Consider the following 15,369-nt stretch of genomic DNA (forward strand, 5'->3'; position numbering starts at 1 on the left):
AGAGTATCAATTCAAAGGCTGTATATAGAGGTACATAATAGTACAGATATAAAACACGAATAATAGTACAAATATCACCTCTGTGTTGGAAAGTGATGAGATGAGGCGTATCTGGTCATAAAATATCCATCACTGTCGTATCTGAAGTCGTCCATTCGGTACATCATTTAGCTATGGGTCAACTTGATCTCGCGATCACCAGTGAGCTTATATGTGCCACCAGTCTTGCCATCATCGGTCTTGCACTTAGTCGCGATAGCGTAGACGTAGCTCCTCAGCGTGTTGCAGTTCATGGGGCAAGTGGTAGGCGGCGGCGGCATGCCGGAGGGGTCAGCGGGGCACTGGAAGTTCTCGCTGAAGGAGGCTTTGGCCGAGCCGGAAGACTTCGAGGTAGGACCACCAGGAACATGGCAGCAGCACGCCAGCCCATTGTCTCCTTGCCAGTCGTCGCCAACCTTAAGAGCATCTTTGTAGTCAGGCCCGTTATTGGCATCGCACTCGACGCCGTCGGCACGGATCTCCAGAGCTTCTCGTTCTCGCGCTTCTAGCATAAGGCTGCGTGTGTAGCGGCGCTTCGGCAATACATCTCGACCGCGAGGGGGAGTAGGCACTCCGATGGCCATGGCAGACTTGACTTTCTTGCCTTCGACGTTGACACACTTGCCGTTTTCAAGAGTTGTAACTTGGTTCTCAACATGGCAGTCGGAGTCGCTGCAGGCGAAAGCAATGTCGGCATCAGGGACGTCGTTCACCTTGATAGATGAGACGTCGTTTAGGGTGACAGGGAGGTTCTCGCTGACAAATCGCATTTCATTGCTGCAAAGTAACTCTGTTAGACTAGATACCATAAAGTGTAGGCAGGGGGAAAAGATAACTTACACTGAGCTACCAGAGCAGTCTGTATTCTTCCAAGTTGTTACAGTGCCGGCAGAAGCTCGCTTGCTTGGGGAGCCCTCGGGTAAGATATTGTTCACACCCTTAATCTTCGTCTTGCCCATGGTCATGCAACCATCTCCAACGAATGAACCGATCTGGGCGTCTTTACTGCACCAGTTGTTGAAGAAGATCCACTGATCGTCTTTTCCAGAGCCCTCTACCTTGACTGATACGGCCTTGTCGTTGAAGTATTGGCAGTAGTCACCATATTTGGTGTCCTCGATGGTCTGTTGAACGTCACCCGTGCATCCCTTCTCCGTATAGGCGGTTAGCTTGTAGGCGCTGACTTGGAGTAGAAGAGCTGCAAGGCCGAAGAGGGTGGCGGATTTAGTTGGTAACATTTTATATGATTTAGGTAGTGCTGTTTAGAATATATTTCTTTGTGATGTTGTGTTCTGATGTGGAGGCATGATACAGTCTGATGGCAGGAAAACGGCCCCTTTATTTATACACATTTCTATCTCCTATATTCCCTTTCCAGAGTCACGATGACGATCGTGAAAACAGCCATCTTCATTTCTCACTACTCAGCTCTATAATTGCAGATCTCGTCTATGCCTTCGTGGCGATGCTATCAGTTTCCATTGGTAATAGTACTTCCTCCAGAGTTTCTACAATTAAGTCTCAACGTTAATAGGAATGAGGCTTTGACAATATGAAGTCATAGCAAAAGTCTATCATTGCCCAAAAGAATATGTCAATGTGGAGAGCCGCAAGTAGAACTTCGACTAGTATGGGAAGGATTTAGCCAGTGAAGTCATAGCTGAGCAATAATGCTAGGATATATTTTTAGATTCAGCTGGAACCAGGCTGAACGGCTGAGCGGCGCGAGCGGGATATGCAACTTGGGAAGTTAAAGACAACCGATCTAGAGATCGACATACTTTATCAATTATGCTTATTTGACGGAAACTTATTTGAGTGGTCAGATCGGTTAATATTCTCCGCAGTTCATGTATGTATGTGATTCCTTCCACGACCATCCTAATAAATGCTTAACATTCACTAAAATGTGGATAGCAATCATGGCTTAGCCTCTTTGCGGTGAGATTTAAAGGTGTAAATCAAAAATAATCACTATAGATGCCTATGTGCCGCTGTTTCATCGTTTCTAATTCACGTCATATGGCTGTAAGTGCGTTAATCTTATTTTATCATAGGATGATACGGTCTATACATATTGCGATTTCAGTTGAAGTTGGGAGTGCTTCGGATGTATCTTCTTTTCCTTAAAACTATTCCGGTTTTATAGCGTGCTTGCAGGTGCCTAAATGGCTTGGTTCTCAAGCTTGGGTACTCACCTAATACTTTTAAATAAGGTGGAATGAGGTGGTGGATGTAATTCGAAGGATGCTACTCAGGCTTAAAGTAGAGTTAAATATTCACTATTAAGATTGGATTCATGCTTTAGCTTCTACTAGTAACTTACATTTAAGAGCTCTGTTCTTAATTACGAACCCGACGGGTAAACTATCTTGACATTTATTTCGTTTGGAATACTATAAGGAATCATACAAAGACGATGTTAGGTAGACGGTACAGTTGACAAAGAAATTGTAGACGGGGAATATACTTGAACACAATAGGATTTATAGTTTATTACTGTAAACTATGACAATATTCCTAGACAATGTAGCTGTTCATACAGAATAAACGCTATGTTGTCTAACATAAGGGTATACCGAACTATTATTAAAGTATCACACGATGCATAATATCCATATAACATCCCTAGGTTTACTTCATAAAATAAAAACATTGCACTCACCCTCGCCTGCATTTTATGGCAGATTTTTAGACACTTGATCTATTGGTCCACGACTCAGTAGATAGAGTCGCCCAGGAATAGAAATCGGAGACAAGATACAAGTTGTCGGCGATCATGGCAGCCCATATTTTGGAACCACAGTATGGGAATCGCCGGTAGAATGTATGAAGGCTGGAAAACCAATTATACAGAACATAAGAAAGCAAAGCCAGTGCGAACCAAGGAAAGTTCACCCACAATCTATACCAGAGATATACCCGAACGATGGTGAAAATGGGGGTTATCATGCCCCCAGCCATCTTCCGAGTCATATAAGGCGCCGTTACCTTCATCATACGATATCCCGGTTCGTATAGGAGGCAAGTGAGCCTCAGTCTAAGTCCAGATCGGTACCATCTTTTGCTCTGGTGAGCGAAGGCACTGGTCCGCATCAAACTCGTAAAGACTCGAGCCTCGGGGTTGAGTTGGATACCAAGTCTCCATTGCTTTGGTAGGACAGTAGACCTGAAGCGATCGGTTAGGTGATGCTGGTAAAGGATGTAACGTGTGATGAACCCATCGTCGCCAGTATTCTGCCTCATTCCATTCCACATGTCGTTCGTGAAAAGGTATTGAAAATAAGAATCCTTCACTATCTCCGCCCTCAATAGCATTGTAAGTCCTGAGACTGTGAAGTTTGTTGAACCGTCGGCAGCATAGAAAGCTGCCATGCCATTTTCTCGCCTCTGTCGTATCCTAAGAGCGGCAACTTCCCAGCCAGTAATGACTTCGGAATTTTGACGCTCCTTTGGTACATATGAGTCGATGGGTCCTCCAACAAGGCCTATATTCTCGTCCTGGAAAGGGGCAAGCAGATTTGTTAGCACGGCCTGAGTTGTCCATAGAGCGTCGTCATCGACGAGGGCGATGATATTGCCTGCTGCTTCGTTAATGCCTCGACATAGCTGGGTTCGCTTGTTGGCTCGCGGTACCGAGAAGATAAAGATTTCCGCTCCGTTTTCTTCCATCGCCTCCCTGACACCAGGGGCAGACTGAAGGGCATTTTGTAACCTTGATAGCTCGCGGTCGATGGTCACGAAAATCACCTCGCGGGGGTTGTTGGTAAGCCAGGTTATGAGATTATTGGAAAGGGTTTCATCCCAGTCGATAGTCGGCACAACGATAGACACATCGGAAGGGCTGTATCGGGCATCCTCTTTTGACGGTAAGGGGAAGGGTTGGTATTGCCTTGCGAGTGTTCTTCCTTGTTCGCCGTCGATGTAGTCCCAGAGGTAAAGGCCAAGGAGAAGGCCGAATTCGAGGGTCTGGATGGGTTGGGTGAACATTGTGATTTACTGAGTGCTTTAGGTGGTTATTGTCTGTATTCTGACGTATATTTTGATGATGCCCAATTATTGCCGACAGAGTCTTTATATATCATTACGAAAACGAGTTGAACATATTCATCAAATTCAAACATTGATGATTGTAGTGTTACAATTCTCGTTAACTCACACATGTATCCCCCAGGTTCAACCTTCTCAAGTATTAGACTATCTACATTCAAGTGAATGAAAATTTACATAGCACATTCAAGGTTTAAAAGCGATGCGGTTGTGTCTAAGGAGAAGTAACGACTCTGACCTAGGTTAGTGATTTCGATAGCCACATATAGTCGCTTTCGCGGCCGGATCCCGATCCACTTACGGTACATCAAATACCATCCTCTCAAATACCTTAGGCACATTATGTACGTAAGGTATATAGATGTATGAGAACTACTTAAATACCCCTTTACAAATTCACGACTATATGTTACCCGTTTATTACTTGAATTTGGAGAATACAAATTCGAGATGGTTGGAACACCAAGTACGTCGTATCAATTATTGATCTTGATTGATTGCTTTAGCAAAAACTCGAGTATCTATATAGGTTACCTAGGTACCAGGCAGCTTGACATCTCGAAGGAGACGAGTAGCTTTGAGAACTATCGTGTATTGCAAATCCTGGGTGTCACCGTCTAAACGAGCCATCGGTGACGAGGAAAGACACCGTGAGAAAGGTATATACATGAGGTATGCGTAAGATAGTTAAAGAGGGCAGATTTCAGTCTCGAATTGTAGTATGAAGATAGCATCTTTAATAGATAGGTAGTATCTTGCTATGGGCGTGCATATAGATAAAAGGAGGAGTTTCTGTAGGGGTGAACTTATTAAGCTTGGTGATGTATTTAGTTACTTCGGTACTAAGTACATGTCATGGCGCAATTAATTGATAAACTACATAGGCAAATTTATGAGCCAATGCCCGGACCTTTCTTGATTTCCACAGGGATTATTATGTACATAGGTACTCTGGAGGTGATGCGCAAGGTACCTAGGCTATGTACCTATGTACGTACTTAAGCAAGCTGATTCACTGCAGTGCTCATACCTATCTGTGTGAACACTAAGTGTCACTGAGTTCAATGTTTGTTTGAATTCTACTTAGGTAATGCCATAGCAACCAGATTTTTAGCGTAATGGATTTGAGGTACCTGAGTGCATGGGAAGTTGCATGTGAAATGGTACATGGGTTAGGTACTTTTTGGGCAAAATGGGAAAGTACATAACCTAACCTAACGATGTGCCTACATAAGGATGTGACTACCCCCACCCCCCACCGCCTTTCGCGCCCCATATCTTGGCACGTAAACATCAATTCGATCTCTCCTCCATTTTCCCTCTTCTCATAATTCATCAACAGAAGGCACAGAACTTCAGATTCAACATACAACCTTGTCAATCAGCTACTTCCAAAGCTTTTTTGCATAACTCACTCTGCTTCATTGCAAATACTATATTGGAAACACTTGATTCATTACCTTACTGCTCCTGCTCTGACTCTGATCATTGCTTGGACGCGTCTTTCCTCAACCATTGCATCTGCTCGGCAACGCCTGCAGCAGCATCATCATCAGTTTTCCCACACCCTTCTTCTAGTATCGCGATTGAATCGCTCACCTATATTTACGCGCTCCTCAACGCGTCTCTTGATGCTACGCATCCTTATATCGCCTTAGTTGGTACCTTAGTTTTACCATACCCTTCGATTCCATCCTAATCGCGTTTAACGCGTGACGGATCACATGGAGTCGAAAACGAGTAGATATCAGTCTCGCATCCTTAGGGAGATGCATCAGAATACTGAGAATCCTTTCAATTCGCCACCTTCATCTACTGGTTCCCACGGAACCATCACACTCACCTCAAATATTACCGGTCCTCAAGGCGAATCGACGCGAAGAATGGACGACCTATCTATCAACCTACCGAGTCAAGCTGCCATGCGCAGCGCAAAGGCCCCTCAACCATCCTCTCTAAATATCAATACTTCTGTACTAGGACGAACCTTCCCTGAATGGAGCCGCTGGAACCCCAATGGACTCGACGACGAGAAGGACATGTGGGAAACTGCTAGTGACGACGTCCCGGTCTCCAAAGAAAAGGAGAATCTGACACCACTTGGAAGCCCCAACTCATCGGTAGTTGATACCCCTAGAGCAGAAGCGTCTGACAGGAATAAGGTTAGTAAAAACTTTCTAGATCATGTCAAGCCGCGTATGCCTTTTGCTGGATTGGAGAAGCTGGAAGGCACAAGGCAAGATATCCTTACCATTGCGCAGCAATTTCGGGACGTGAACAGGGAAGTCGACCGAGCTGTTCATGCTGCCCGTGTCGCGCGGACAGATCGATTACTCTAGGCGAGTGGTCGTCGAACGCCTACCCATGAAAACAGCCCTGATTACTTCCGTCCAAGTGAAGCCACGACAGATGTCCGAAGCTTGCGTGAGGAAGTCTTGCCTGCTGCCCGGGATATTCCTCTCAAGGGAAGCATTGCTACTGCAAAACAGTGCAATGATTCCGCTTTTCGTACCGATTCCTTTATTTCCGTCGATTCTTCTATTTCCGAGTATTCAGTTTCTACACCTGTTTCTGGTTCTTCTATTTCTGTTTCCGCCTTGCGTTCTTGCTTACGCGATCGTTCTGTAACACAGTCTGGACTTCGAAATTCTGTCTCTTTTCATGATTCTATTGAGACACAAAATGTATTTTTTTTTCTTCTGCTCTTTGATTATTGGAATTCATTGACTAACATTGTTTTTAGGTTGGTGCTACAAAAGCTACAAACACGGCCAAGGATCGAATAAATGCGACAGAGCGAGGCCCTTCCCGATCAAGGGCTCAGATGCAACCAAGAGTTGAAGACGAGTCTGAATGCTCATTAGATTTGCCTGAACCGCCGACACAACCCCGGCGGGATCTACAAGAGCAAGGAAACCGTCCACAGTCGGTATCCAATGCCGCGAAAAAGTCGAAGCCTCGACGCGGCAACGTTACAGCCCTACTCGAGACGCTTAAGACGGCCCAGACCAAACAGGCCGAATCCAAAGAGCAGCCATCCAGACAGGTTTCCCCCAAGTCGCAACTATCACCACATCTACAAAATGCCACCAAGGCCAATGCGGAGCGACAACCAGGAACAGATCATATGGCTAGCCCTACTACACCTAATCAGACCGCCCGGTCTTTCTTTATACCTAATCTTTCCTATATGAACGACTTTCTATCGGGTGCTCTGAAGCTGTCATCCCTCCGGAATGGCATGCCTATCTTCGTCAAACACGGCAAAGTCCACGACCGCGAGTCTATGGTTTACCCAGATCACCATGCCGATATTGAGGCGCTTTCGATTCCCGAGGACGAGGAGAAGATTTTCGTGTCTTTGGATAAGATCAAGGATGAAATTCATGCTCTAAGAGAGCATGATGAGCTTGTCACAAAACAGGCCGAACAGCTCCAAGAAGAAGTCGAAGAGATGCATGTGCAGATTGCCAAGTACAAGTCTCGGAAGGACAGTGCTATGGGCTCCGACTCGGAGAGTTCGATAATAGATCATCTTAGTGCGCAGAAGAATCAATTGGAAGAACAGGTCAGCTCTCTGCAGGCCCGCCTGGATAAGGCAAACCGCAAGATCAGTATCAACGAAATTCATACTGAATCGTACGTCGCCGAGCGCGATGAAGCTCTAAAGACCTCGACTGAGTACTCGGAAAAAATCAAGCAGCTTCAATCCGAACTCAATATGGCTCGTCGGCAACTCAAATCGATGCGTGATGATAATTCTCAAGGCGACAATACACTCGAAGTGGAGAATAGATCCCTGCGCAAGGATAACAGTTCGATCCGACAAAAGTGGAAATCTTTGCTAGAAGAGAACCAATCGCTCCGGGAACACAATGAGGATATGTCCCAACAAAACGGGTTACTGGAGCAAGAACTCAAGAGCACTAAGGCGGAGTTAGAGGCACTCCGCCGCGAGCATCAACTCCTTTCAGAAGAGAAAGATGTACTCAAGCAAGACAATCTCAGCCTCGAGCGTCACAATGATGAATTTTTTAACGACAATAAGGTCCTCAAGCAGCAGAATTCTTTACTTGATCGACGAACACACGAGTTACAAGATAATGTCGCTCGATTACGGAAACTGCTTGATGCCACCAATGCAGAGACCGGTGAAGTGTCTGTCGACTTCAAGGATATTAAGTATCGTCTCGAGGTGCAGAACCGCGAGCTTTCTAAAGAGAATGCCGAGCTTCAACAACAGGTCATCGACCTGGAAGCCGATTTTGCATCCAAACGGGTGGCTCTTGAGCAAGAGAAACGACGACTTGGTCGCGCAAATGCGCGTTACAAGGAGCAATTGAATCAAATTGGTGAACGATTCGAACAGATTGTGAAGGAAAGCAGAGAGGAAGCTGCCATGTATGAGGAGCAGCACACAGCATTGACGCAGCAGTTAGAGCTTATTGCCGACAAAGAGTCAGCTCTGGCAAACAAGCTGAAGAAGAGTGCCATTCACGAGGCCAAGCTTCAGTCTGAACTCGATAGGAGAACAGACGCTATTAACGAGGCTCGTCAGATTACTCAAGAAATCAAGGACTTTATGAGTACTGTAAGCAAGAAGCAGCATGCGAAGACAACACGCATCGCTGAATCAAAGGGCAAGTCGGCCGTCAGTGAGACCACAGCTAGAAGCACTACGTCTCAAACCGACATACCTATGCAGGATGACTACACGCAACAGATCGACCTCACACAGGGGTCCGACTTTGCGAGCATTTTTACACAAGGAGAAATGCCTAAACTAAGAGACACTCTCCGCCAAGTTCGAAACGACACTCAACCAGACGACTCGAGCGACAACGAATCATTTTTTGATGATGACGATATAAGTGAGCCGGCTAGCCCAAGTCTCCCAAGACTCTTTGTGCCCAATGGTCGAACTCGATCTATAAGTTCACAAAAGGTTGTTTCTGGGACGTCTAAGGGACGGGCAGAGACAGGCAAATCCCAGCCTGTTGGAATCTTAAAGGAGTCTCAACCTTCTCGTTTGAACTCTCAGAAACAGAAGACAAATCGCATTGCAACCGAAACAGGATTCGAGGATACGCATAAGCGAAATAAGACAACCGATTCCGTTACTGGAGTGCGGAAGTCGAAGCCGGACGACACTAACCCTCGAAAAGTCTCATTTGGCCAACCAGCCCTGCAGGATGGCTTGATGAAAACCCATCCAGAGCATGCCACAAAGGAATCTCAGTCAGTACCAGAACCAGACCTTACGGGCCGATTTAGTGTTAAGTCGGGTATGGGCATTCCCAGTCAGATATCGGAGATGGATAAGTTTCACCGTCGCAACTCCGACAGTGCACGATTCGATATCGATACAGATCATGAAGATAATATGACCTCAGCTTTATTTATAGATGATATCACGCTCGGACAGAGGAAGATGGCCGAGAAGCAGAATGCGAATACTACCAAGAACGAGCTTTCCAAGGATGCCAAGCGTGTTCTCGATAACCTCTGTCACGATCATGACTGCGGTAACTGCATCGTATGCTCACGAATCAATTCTCGCGGTTCCGGTCAGAGGCCTATCCGTGCAAAGAAGCCGATTCCCGTCACAGACCGAGTTGCAGAGATGCAAGAGTGCGAAGACCAGCGTACAATGCGCCCATCACAAGACCCGGCAATGGCCTTAGCCAAGGTCATAAGGTCTTTAGAGGACGAGGAACAACATCTCAAAGAAGCTTTCCACAAGAGGGCTGTAGAATTCGATAAATGCGACCCGTCGATCAACCGTAAGACGTGGAAGCGATTGGGTTTTGAGATCGACAAGATAAGAAAAGTAAGAGACCTGAAGAGAGATCAGATTTACTATCTCTACGATGCCCTCGAAGGGCAGAAGGCGAGCGGCCAGGAGATGACGGCAGAGTTCGTCGAGTACACCATACACGGTGCGATGAGCAAGGATCATTCATGGAACGGCGTCCTTGGTATCTGAAGGAGGTGTGGCGAGCATTCGGAGTTTGTCTTGGTTAAACCACCTCGGTGGTGGATTATTGGAAGGACTTAGGGGTCCTTGGCATTGGAGTTTTGTGGTTTTGTGGTTTGATTGAGTTACGAGGCTCATGCATTGTTAGGGTTACAAAAAGGAGTCTGCATAAAATGTATTCATTGTATAATTAGGAGCCTATTGTAAAAGGCCATACCTAGGTCACACGCATCCACGGAAGGGCGCCGCTACATTGCATAAGGGAATAAATTATGAAACCTTTCTATCGACAAGCAGTAACTATTCTCGGTGACATATTGTAACTAGGTATGTATGACTGACCGTCATTTGTAAGTATAAATCTAGATAATAGGTAGGTAGGTACCTAGGTATGATTTATCCAGTCTTATTATAGAGCTCTCATAGCTTGTTTCCCCATCGTCCAGAGCCAGCCCCAAGCACCGAGGGTTGCGGTTAGCCCTGTATAGATGATCATAGGACCATACTGCGTGGTGTACCCTGAGAAATCCTCGGTCTTCAACCGGTTCGCCTCGAGCAAAGCTCCGCCTATAGGACCACTGAGAACGAAGCCGAGACCGCGGCCGCCAAGCAGCATCCCAAAAATCAAACCCGTGTTGATGGCGCCGTCGCGGCGCTTCATCTCTTGCAGGATGCCAGACCAGGTGGAACTAAAACCGCCGGCGAAGAAACCGTACATTATGGTGAAAACAACTAGGACCGCAACTTGGTGCCCGCCCAAACCCCAGAGCATGAAGACGGCCAGCGCGCTGCCGAGGGACGAAATCAGGATCACGGTCGTGGGTGCAAGTCCGGTATCGTTTAGAAGCCCGATTAGGAGCGAACCCGGTACAGAGGCCAAAGAGATCAGCGCAAGGAAGATGGGGCCTGTTATAGAGGGGAAGCCTAGCGCATATGCGTATGAGGCAAGGTATGTAGAGGGCATGAGGTAGCCGAGCGACTGTAGGATGTTGCCGCACTGCAGGATCCAGAAGATGGAGTGTCGGGCAAAAGCAAAGGAAACATGGCCTTGTCTTTGGCGTCCTTGTCGGCCGTGCTCTTCTGACGAAGCGGTGGTATTGACACGACTGTTCGCGGCAGGGTAGTCGCGCATGAGGAACAACGGCGGGATCGTGAGGAGAGCCGACGAGACGGCATAGGCACGCAGGGTAGTGCTGACGCCAAACCGATTAAGCAACGCGCTCGTTAGAAACGGCATACCGGCCCCGACGGTGCTCTTGCTCGCCCACATGGCGCCGTACGCAAGCCCCTTGCGCTCTGAGAACCACTCGTCGAGACACAGCGACGTAGGACTGAACAGCAGACCGCATCCGATGGCGTGCAAGATCCCCTGGGTGGCGATTAGTTGGCGCGCTGAGGTTGCGAAGGATGACGCGATAAGGCAGGCGGTGGTGATGAGAAGCCCGAGGGGTCCGCACCAGCGCCGTAGGTACGGGTACCGTGTTAGAAGTATGAAAGTCGCTGGCATCATCAAGTACAAGATGCCCGTCTGAGCGGTGCCAATGCTGGCGATTGTGCCGGGAGTGCCGGGACCGTCGGGGAGCACGGTGGTCCCGTGGGTGGTATAGTACTCTTGGAAGATACCGAAGGCGAGCGAGTACCCCCATATAGGCGCCTGGATCAGCACGCAACCGGATAGCACAAGGTAGGCGGCCTTGCTGCGGTCCGCCGGCTGGGTGGAGGGTGAGGTCTGGGTTGGGAGAGGTTCTGCCGGTCTACTGCTACTGCCACTGCCATCTTCTTCCGACCTAGGGGCAGAAAGGTGGCCTGCCTCGGATACCGAGAGGTCCTGTAGCTGAGTGTCTTGTGAGGTAGTCATTGTTTAGGGAGTCATATCACGTATGTTTCTGTGTAAATAATAGCTAAGATGATATCTACGAGGCGGCATTTGAACTTCACTTATACCTACTTCTTTAAGCCTATAGCTATAACTACCTACCTATATATCTAGGTAATTTCTAGCTCTATACGTCTACAAAAGGAGGGTCGTAATGGATACCGGAGTGAGTATGATGATTCCGGTTGGATAGTCAAGGATTGCGCCCTATGTCTCCGGGGATGATGCCGTAGATCAGCCCAAGGAGCCAATCGCGTCGGGGTTGCTCTCCGACATCGCGGTTCCCATTGGTTTTGGAGTTTATCTTAAGGGTGGGATTTGGTATGTAGATAAATAGAGTAATTGATCTCGTGATGTTGAACCGGCAGATATAGAGGAGCATAGGTATGTATATTTTCTGGTTGGTTAACTGCATGTGCATGAGAAGGGCGTGATTGTTCATATGTAGTTCATAGTTGTGCATTATGCATCATTATATTTAATGCAAATAGGTATTGTTATTCAGGGACAGAGGAGATACATAGGTACAATACCTAGGTAGGTGGCACGTCCCGCCTACCCAGGTAACAGACCGTCATTAGGTCCAGTCACTAATACAAAGGTACCTACCTAGCTTTGACCAATCAAAATTTAATTCTTCAATTCTTTCCATAACTATACCAAGTACATCCTTCGTCCCGCCAATTCTCCAAGGTTCACGTCGCAAACTCTTGAGGCTCAAGTGCATTTACATGCAACACAACAACAAAGCGATTTACTTTTACTCGAGCTTACCGCAAAAATACCACCAAAATATTTAACCCTACGTAAAGTTCCAAGTTCGTCATCATGGCGGACGTCGAAATGGAAATCGATGAGCCTGGCTCCCCCCAAGCTACCCAAGCTAAGGTTGGCGACATGCAAACGCACACCAAGGCCACGGCCGTGCGATCGATCGAGGGTTGGATCATCATGGTTACCAATGTACACGAAGAGGCCGACGAGGAGACAATTCACGACAAATTTGCCGATTTTGGGGAAATCAAGAACCTACACTTAAATCTAGATCGTCGTAGCGGTTACGTCAAGGTAAAGCCAACAAATCCCCGACCCATTGTACACGCTGCATTTAACAAAGGACGAATTCTAATCTTTCTATTGGAAATAGGGTTATGCTCTCATCGAGTACGCCACCCTTGACGAGGCCCGTGCTGCTATCGATGGCGCACACCAGACGAGGCTGCTAGACCAAGTCATCAACGTTGACTTTGCGTTCGTTAGACCACCTCCGGGTAAGGGTAATAATAGGGGGCCTCGACAGTCCCATCGTGGCAGGGGACGGAGCCGAAGTCGTAGCCCGGAAGGACACAAGGATGATGCTGCAGAATGATGAGAGAGAACCACTATAAGTACTTCGACGATACTTGATTGCCTTAGGAGGAAAAGCATCCGGATTAGTATTGGGCATCACACTGGTCTTAGCCGACATGTCACCAGAATAAAAAGACATGTCGGCATGAGAAAACCCTGAGTATAGGTATAGATATATCTTGACTCTTCTTTAACCTATCCTCACTAACATATCATCCAGTCGTCTGACATCAATATTGTCACCGTCTACGCTTGACGTTGGATCATTGAGAATTTTCTCTACTTGCTAAAACTATAGTTGCAAGCCGTCTGCTACTTAAACAGACTCTTAATAATTAAGACAATAAACCTCCCCTTTCGAGACAGTCAGATTATCCCCCTTTTGGATGAAAACAGAGGCAGTGGTCTTCATGCACTAAATTTTAAAATTGTTCTCTAGGTTGGTAGTAAACCGCATATTCTATATTCTATTTTGCTATAATATGGCACAGGCATAAGAGCTGCCCCCCAAGGTTTTGGTGTGTTATTGCATCCGAAGCAATGAGTTTCGCTACATCTAAGCTTAGCTAGGGTATCTTCTAACCCCAATGCTATGATCTATACATGCCGTAGCTCGATCCAATGTCCGTGAGCAGCCTGCCAAACCCTTATCGAACCATCAATATACCATAAACCCTGTTATTTCCGTGGCTATGCCAAAGATCGGAATAGTCCATCTAAATCATCAATGCTGCTGCTGCCGCCACCGCAACGCCCATGACAGTTATGTCAGGCTCTGCTACGGTTCTACCCTCGCCTATGGGACGATCCAACCAGTCGAACTGGTCCCTAACTCGCTTCCTCATCAAAATTCGGGCAGCCTCCATCTCGGCGGCAGGGGGATTCTCTTCCAATCTATGGCAGAAATCCCACATCCGAGCTCTAACGTCTATTCGCATGTTAGTACCTATCACGCACGACTAACCAGCTACAGACAGGCACCGGCGGGGAACACACGAGGGGAGGGAAGACACTTACCGTTATGGGTTCCGTTGCACCCTCCATGCATGCAGTGCTTCAAGTTATCGGTTATGTCTATCACCCGGTTGCAGATGCAATCGAACTCCTTGACGCGGCATCTTTGGAGGTAGATGAGGTCGGAGAGGTACGGCAGCGAGCATCTGGGGAAGAGGTGGATGATTTCGACGAGGTTGTCTGTGATTGTGATGGTGTAGTTCTGCGCGACGGTGTTGTTCTGTGCGCTGGTGATGGGGACTATGGCCCCGAGGAGGGCGAGGAGCTTGAGTTGCATCTTGTGTGCTTGGTTGGAGTCTTGTCTTGAAAGTGGGTGGTGATGTTTGGGTGTGAGATTATATTTGCTATAACTATGCAAAATGACTAAGTTGATGGGGAACTGCTACGCTATATATAGGTATTTATATTGCTTTGGCTTTGGTTTTGGCTTTGGCTTTGGCCATAGAAGGTTGCTTATAGTGTCTGAGTGTTAACATGATTTTAACTATGCGGCTTACTACTGAGTATATCCCCCAACGTAGATACCAAGATCTGTAAGGTTATAGACATTCGTACCAAGGCTTATTAGACTTCATATTTTGCTGGTTAAACTTCAGGATTTACTTCAGGGGCTGATCAGGAGCAAACCTATCTTGATGTATTTGTTGACTACCTAGTTATATGAGTATTTAGATACTACTTACCTAGACAGCCGTTGTAATTGCTCTATAGAAAGAATATATCTATTAAATTGTGTTTGATATGCTTAGTTAGCTAATTTTAGATCAGGCATGTATTAAAACTTAGGCTAGGGAATCTCTATAGTAGCATATTTACATAAATTGTGTAGTTGTAGTATTTTCTGCCGATACCTGCATTAGAACTTATTTTTAAATTTGATATCCTAGTTTTAGCGCATGGTATATTCCCCTTCTGAGCTGTTGTCTAGACTACCTACCTATTATTTACAGTTCGGCTGGTTAGGTTGTGGTTGGCATGATACCTGAGGAAAGCTGCTACGTTAAGATTGTAGACTGGTCGTTTTTAGTTACTAACGTACTTTGCTTCAAGCTACATAACACTA

At 46.7% G+C, this 15,369-nt stretch overlaps 5 protein-coding genes across 5 annotated transcripts; 1 reads left to right on the top strand and 4 right to left on the bottom strand.

The window, feature by feature from the left end:
• Positions 1–104: 104 nt before the first annotated feature.
• Positions 105–1,335, bottom strand: F4813DRAFT_396188 (uncharacterized protein). The gene is made up of 2 exons (XM_049247798.1): positions 880–1,335; positions 105–816 (listed from the first exon to the last, which is right to left on the bottom strand). Exons 1-2 carry the CDS (start codon positions 1,275–1,277, stop codon positions 168–170), a joined length of 1,047 nt encoding a protein of 348 aa, XP_049099641.1. The 5' UTR covers positions 1,278–1,335; the 3' UTR covers positions 105–167.
• A 1,395-nt stretch (positions 1,336–2,730) lies between these two features.
• On the bottom strand, positions 2,731–4,029 carry F4813DRAFT_389413 (glycosyltransferase family 2 protein; the record flags this gene model as incomplete). The annotated part of the gene is made up of 1 exon (XM_049246829.1): positions 2,731–4,029. The coding sequence occupies one exon, from the start codon at positions 4,027–4,029 to the stop codon at positions 2,731–2,733; it is 1,299 nt and encodes a 432-aa protein (XP_049099642.1).
• A 6,351-nt stretch (positions 4,030–10,380) lies between these two features.
• Positions 10,381–12,010, bottom strand: F4813DRAFT_359257 (MFS general substrate transporter). Its single transcript, XM_049243306.1, has one exon. It carries the CDS (start codon positions 11,922–11,924, stop codon positions 10,476–10,478), a length of 1,449 nt encoding a protein of 482 aa, XP_049099643.1. The 5' UTR covers positions 11,925–12,010; the 3' UTR covers positions 10,381–10,475.
• Positions 12,011–12,770: 760 nt separating this feature from the next.
• F4813DRAFT_389416 (RNA-binding domain-containing protein) lies at positions 12,771–13,311 on the top strand (the record flags this gene model as incomplete). Its single annotated transcript, XM_049246830.1, has 2 exons — positions 12,771–13,010; positions 13,090–13,311. 2 exons carry the CDS (start codon positions 12,771–12,773, stop codon positions 13,309–13,311), a joined length of 462 nt encoding a protein of 153 aa, XP_049099644.1.
• A 697-nt stretch (positions 13,312–14,008) lies between these two features.
• On the bottom strand, positions 14,009–14,583 carry F4813DRAFT_389417 (uncharacterized protein; the record flags this gene model as incomplete). Its single annotated transcript, XM_049246831.1, has 2 exons — positions 14,009–14,220; positions 14,310–14,583. 2 exons carry the CDS (start codon positions 14,581–14,583, stop codon positions 14,009–14,011), a joined length of 486 nt encoding a protein of 161 aa, XP_049099645.1.
• Positions 14,584–15,369: the final 786 nt, after the last annotated feature.

This window comes from Daldinia decipiens (genome assembly GCF_022478715.1).
Source record: "Daldinia decipiens strain CBS 113046 unplaced genomic scaffold F4813scaffold_16, whole genome shotgun sequence".
Taxonomy (NCBI): domain Eukaryota; kingdom Fungi; phylum Ascomycota; class Sordariomycetes; order Xylariales; family Hypoxylaceae; genus Daldinia; species Daldinia decipiens.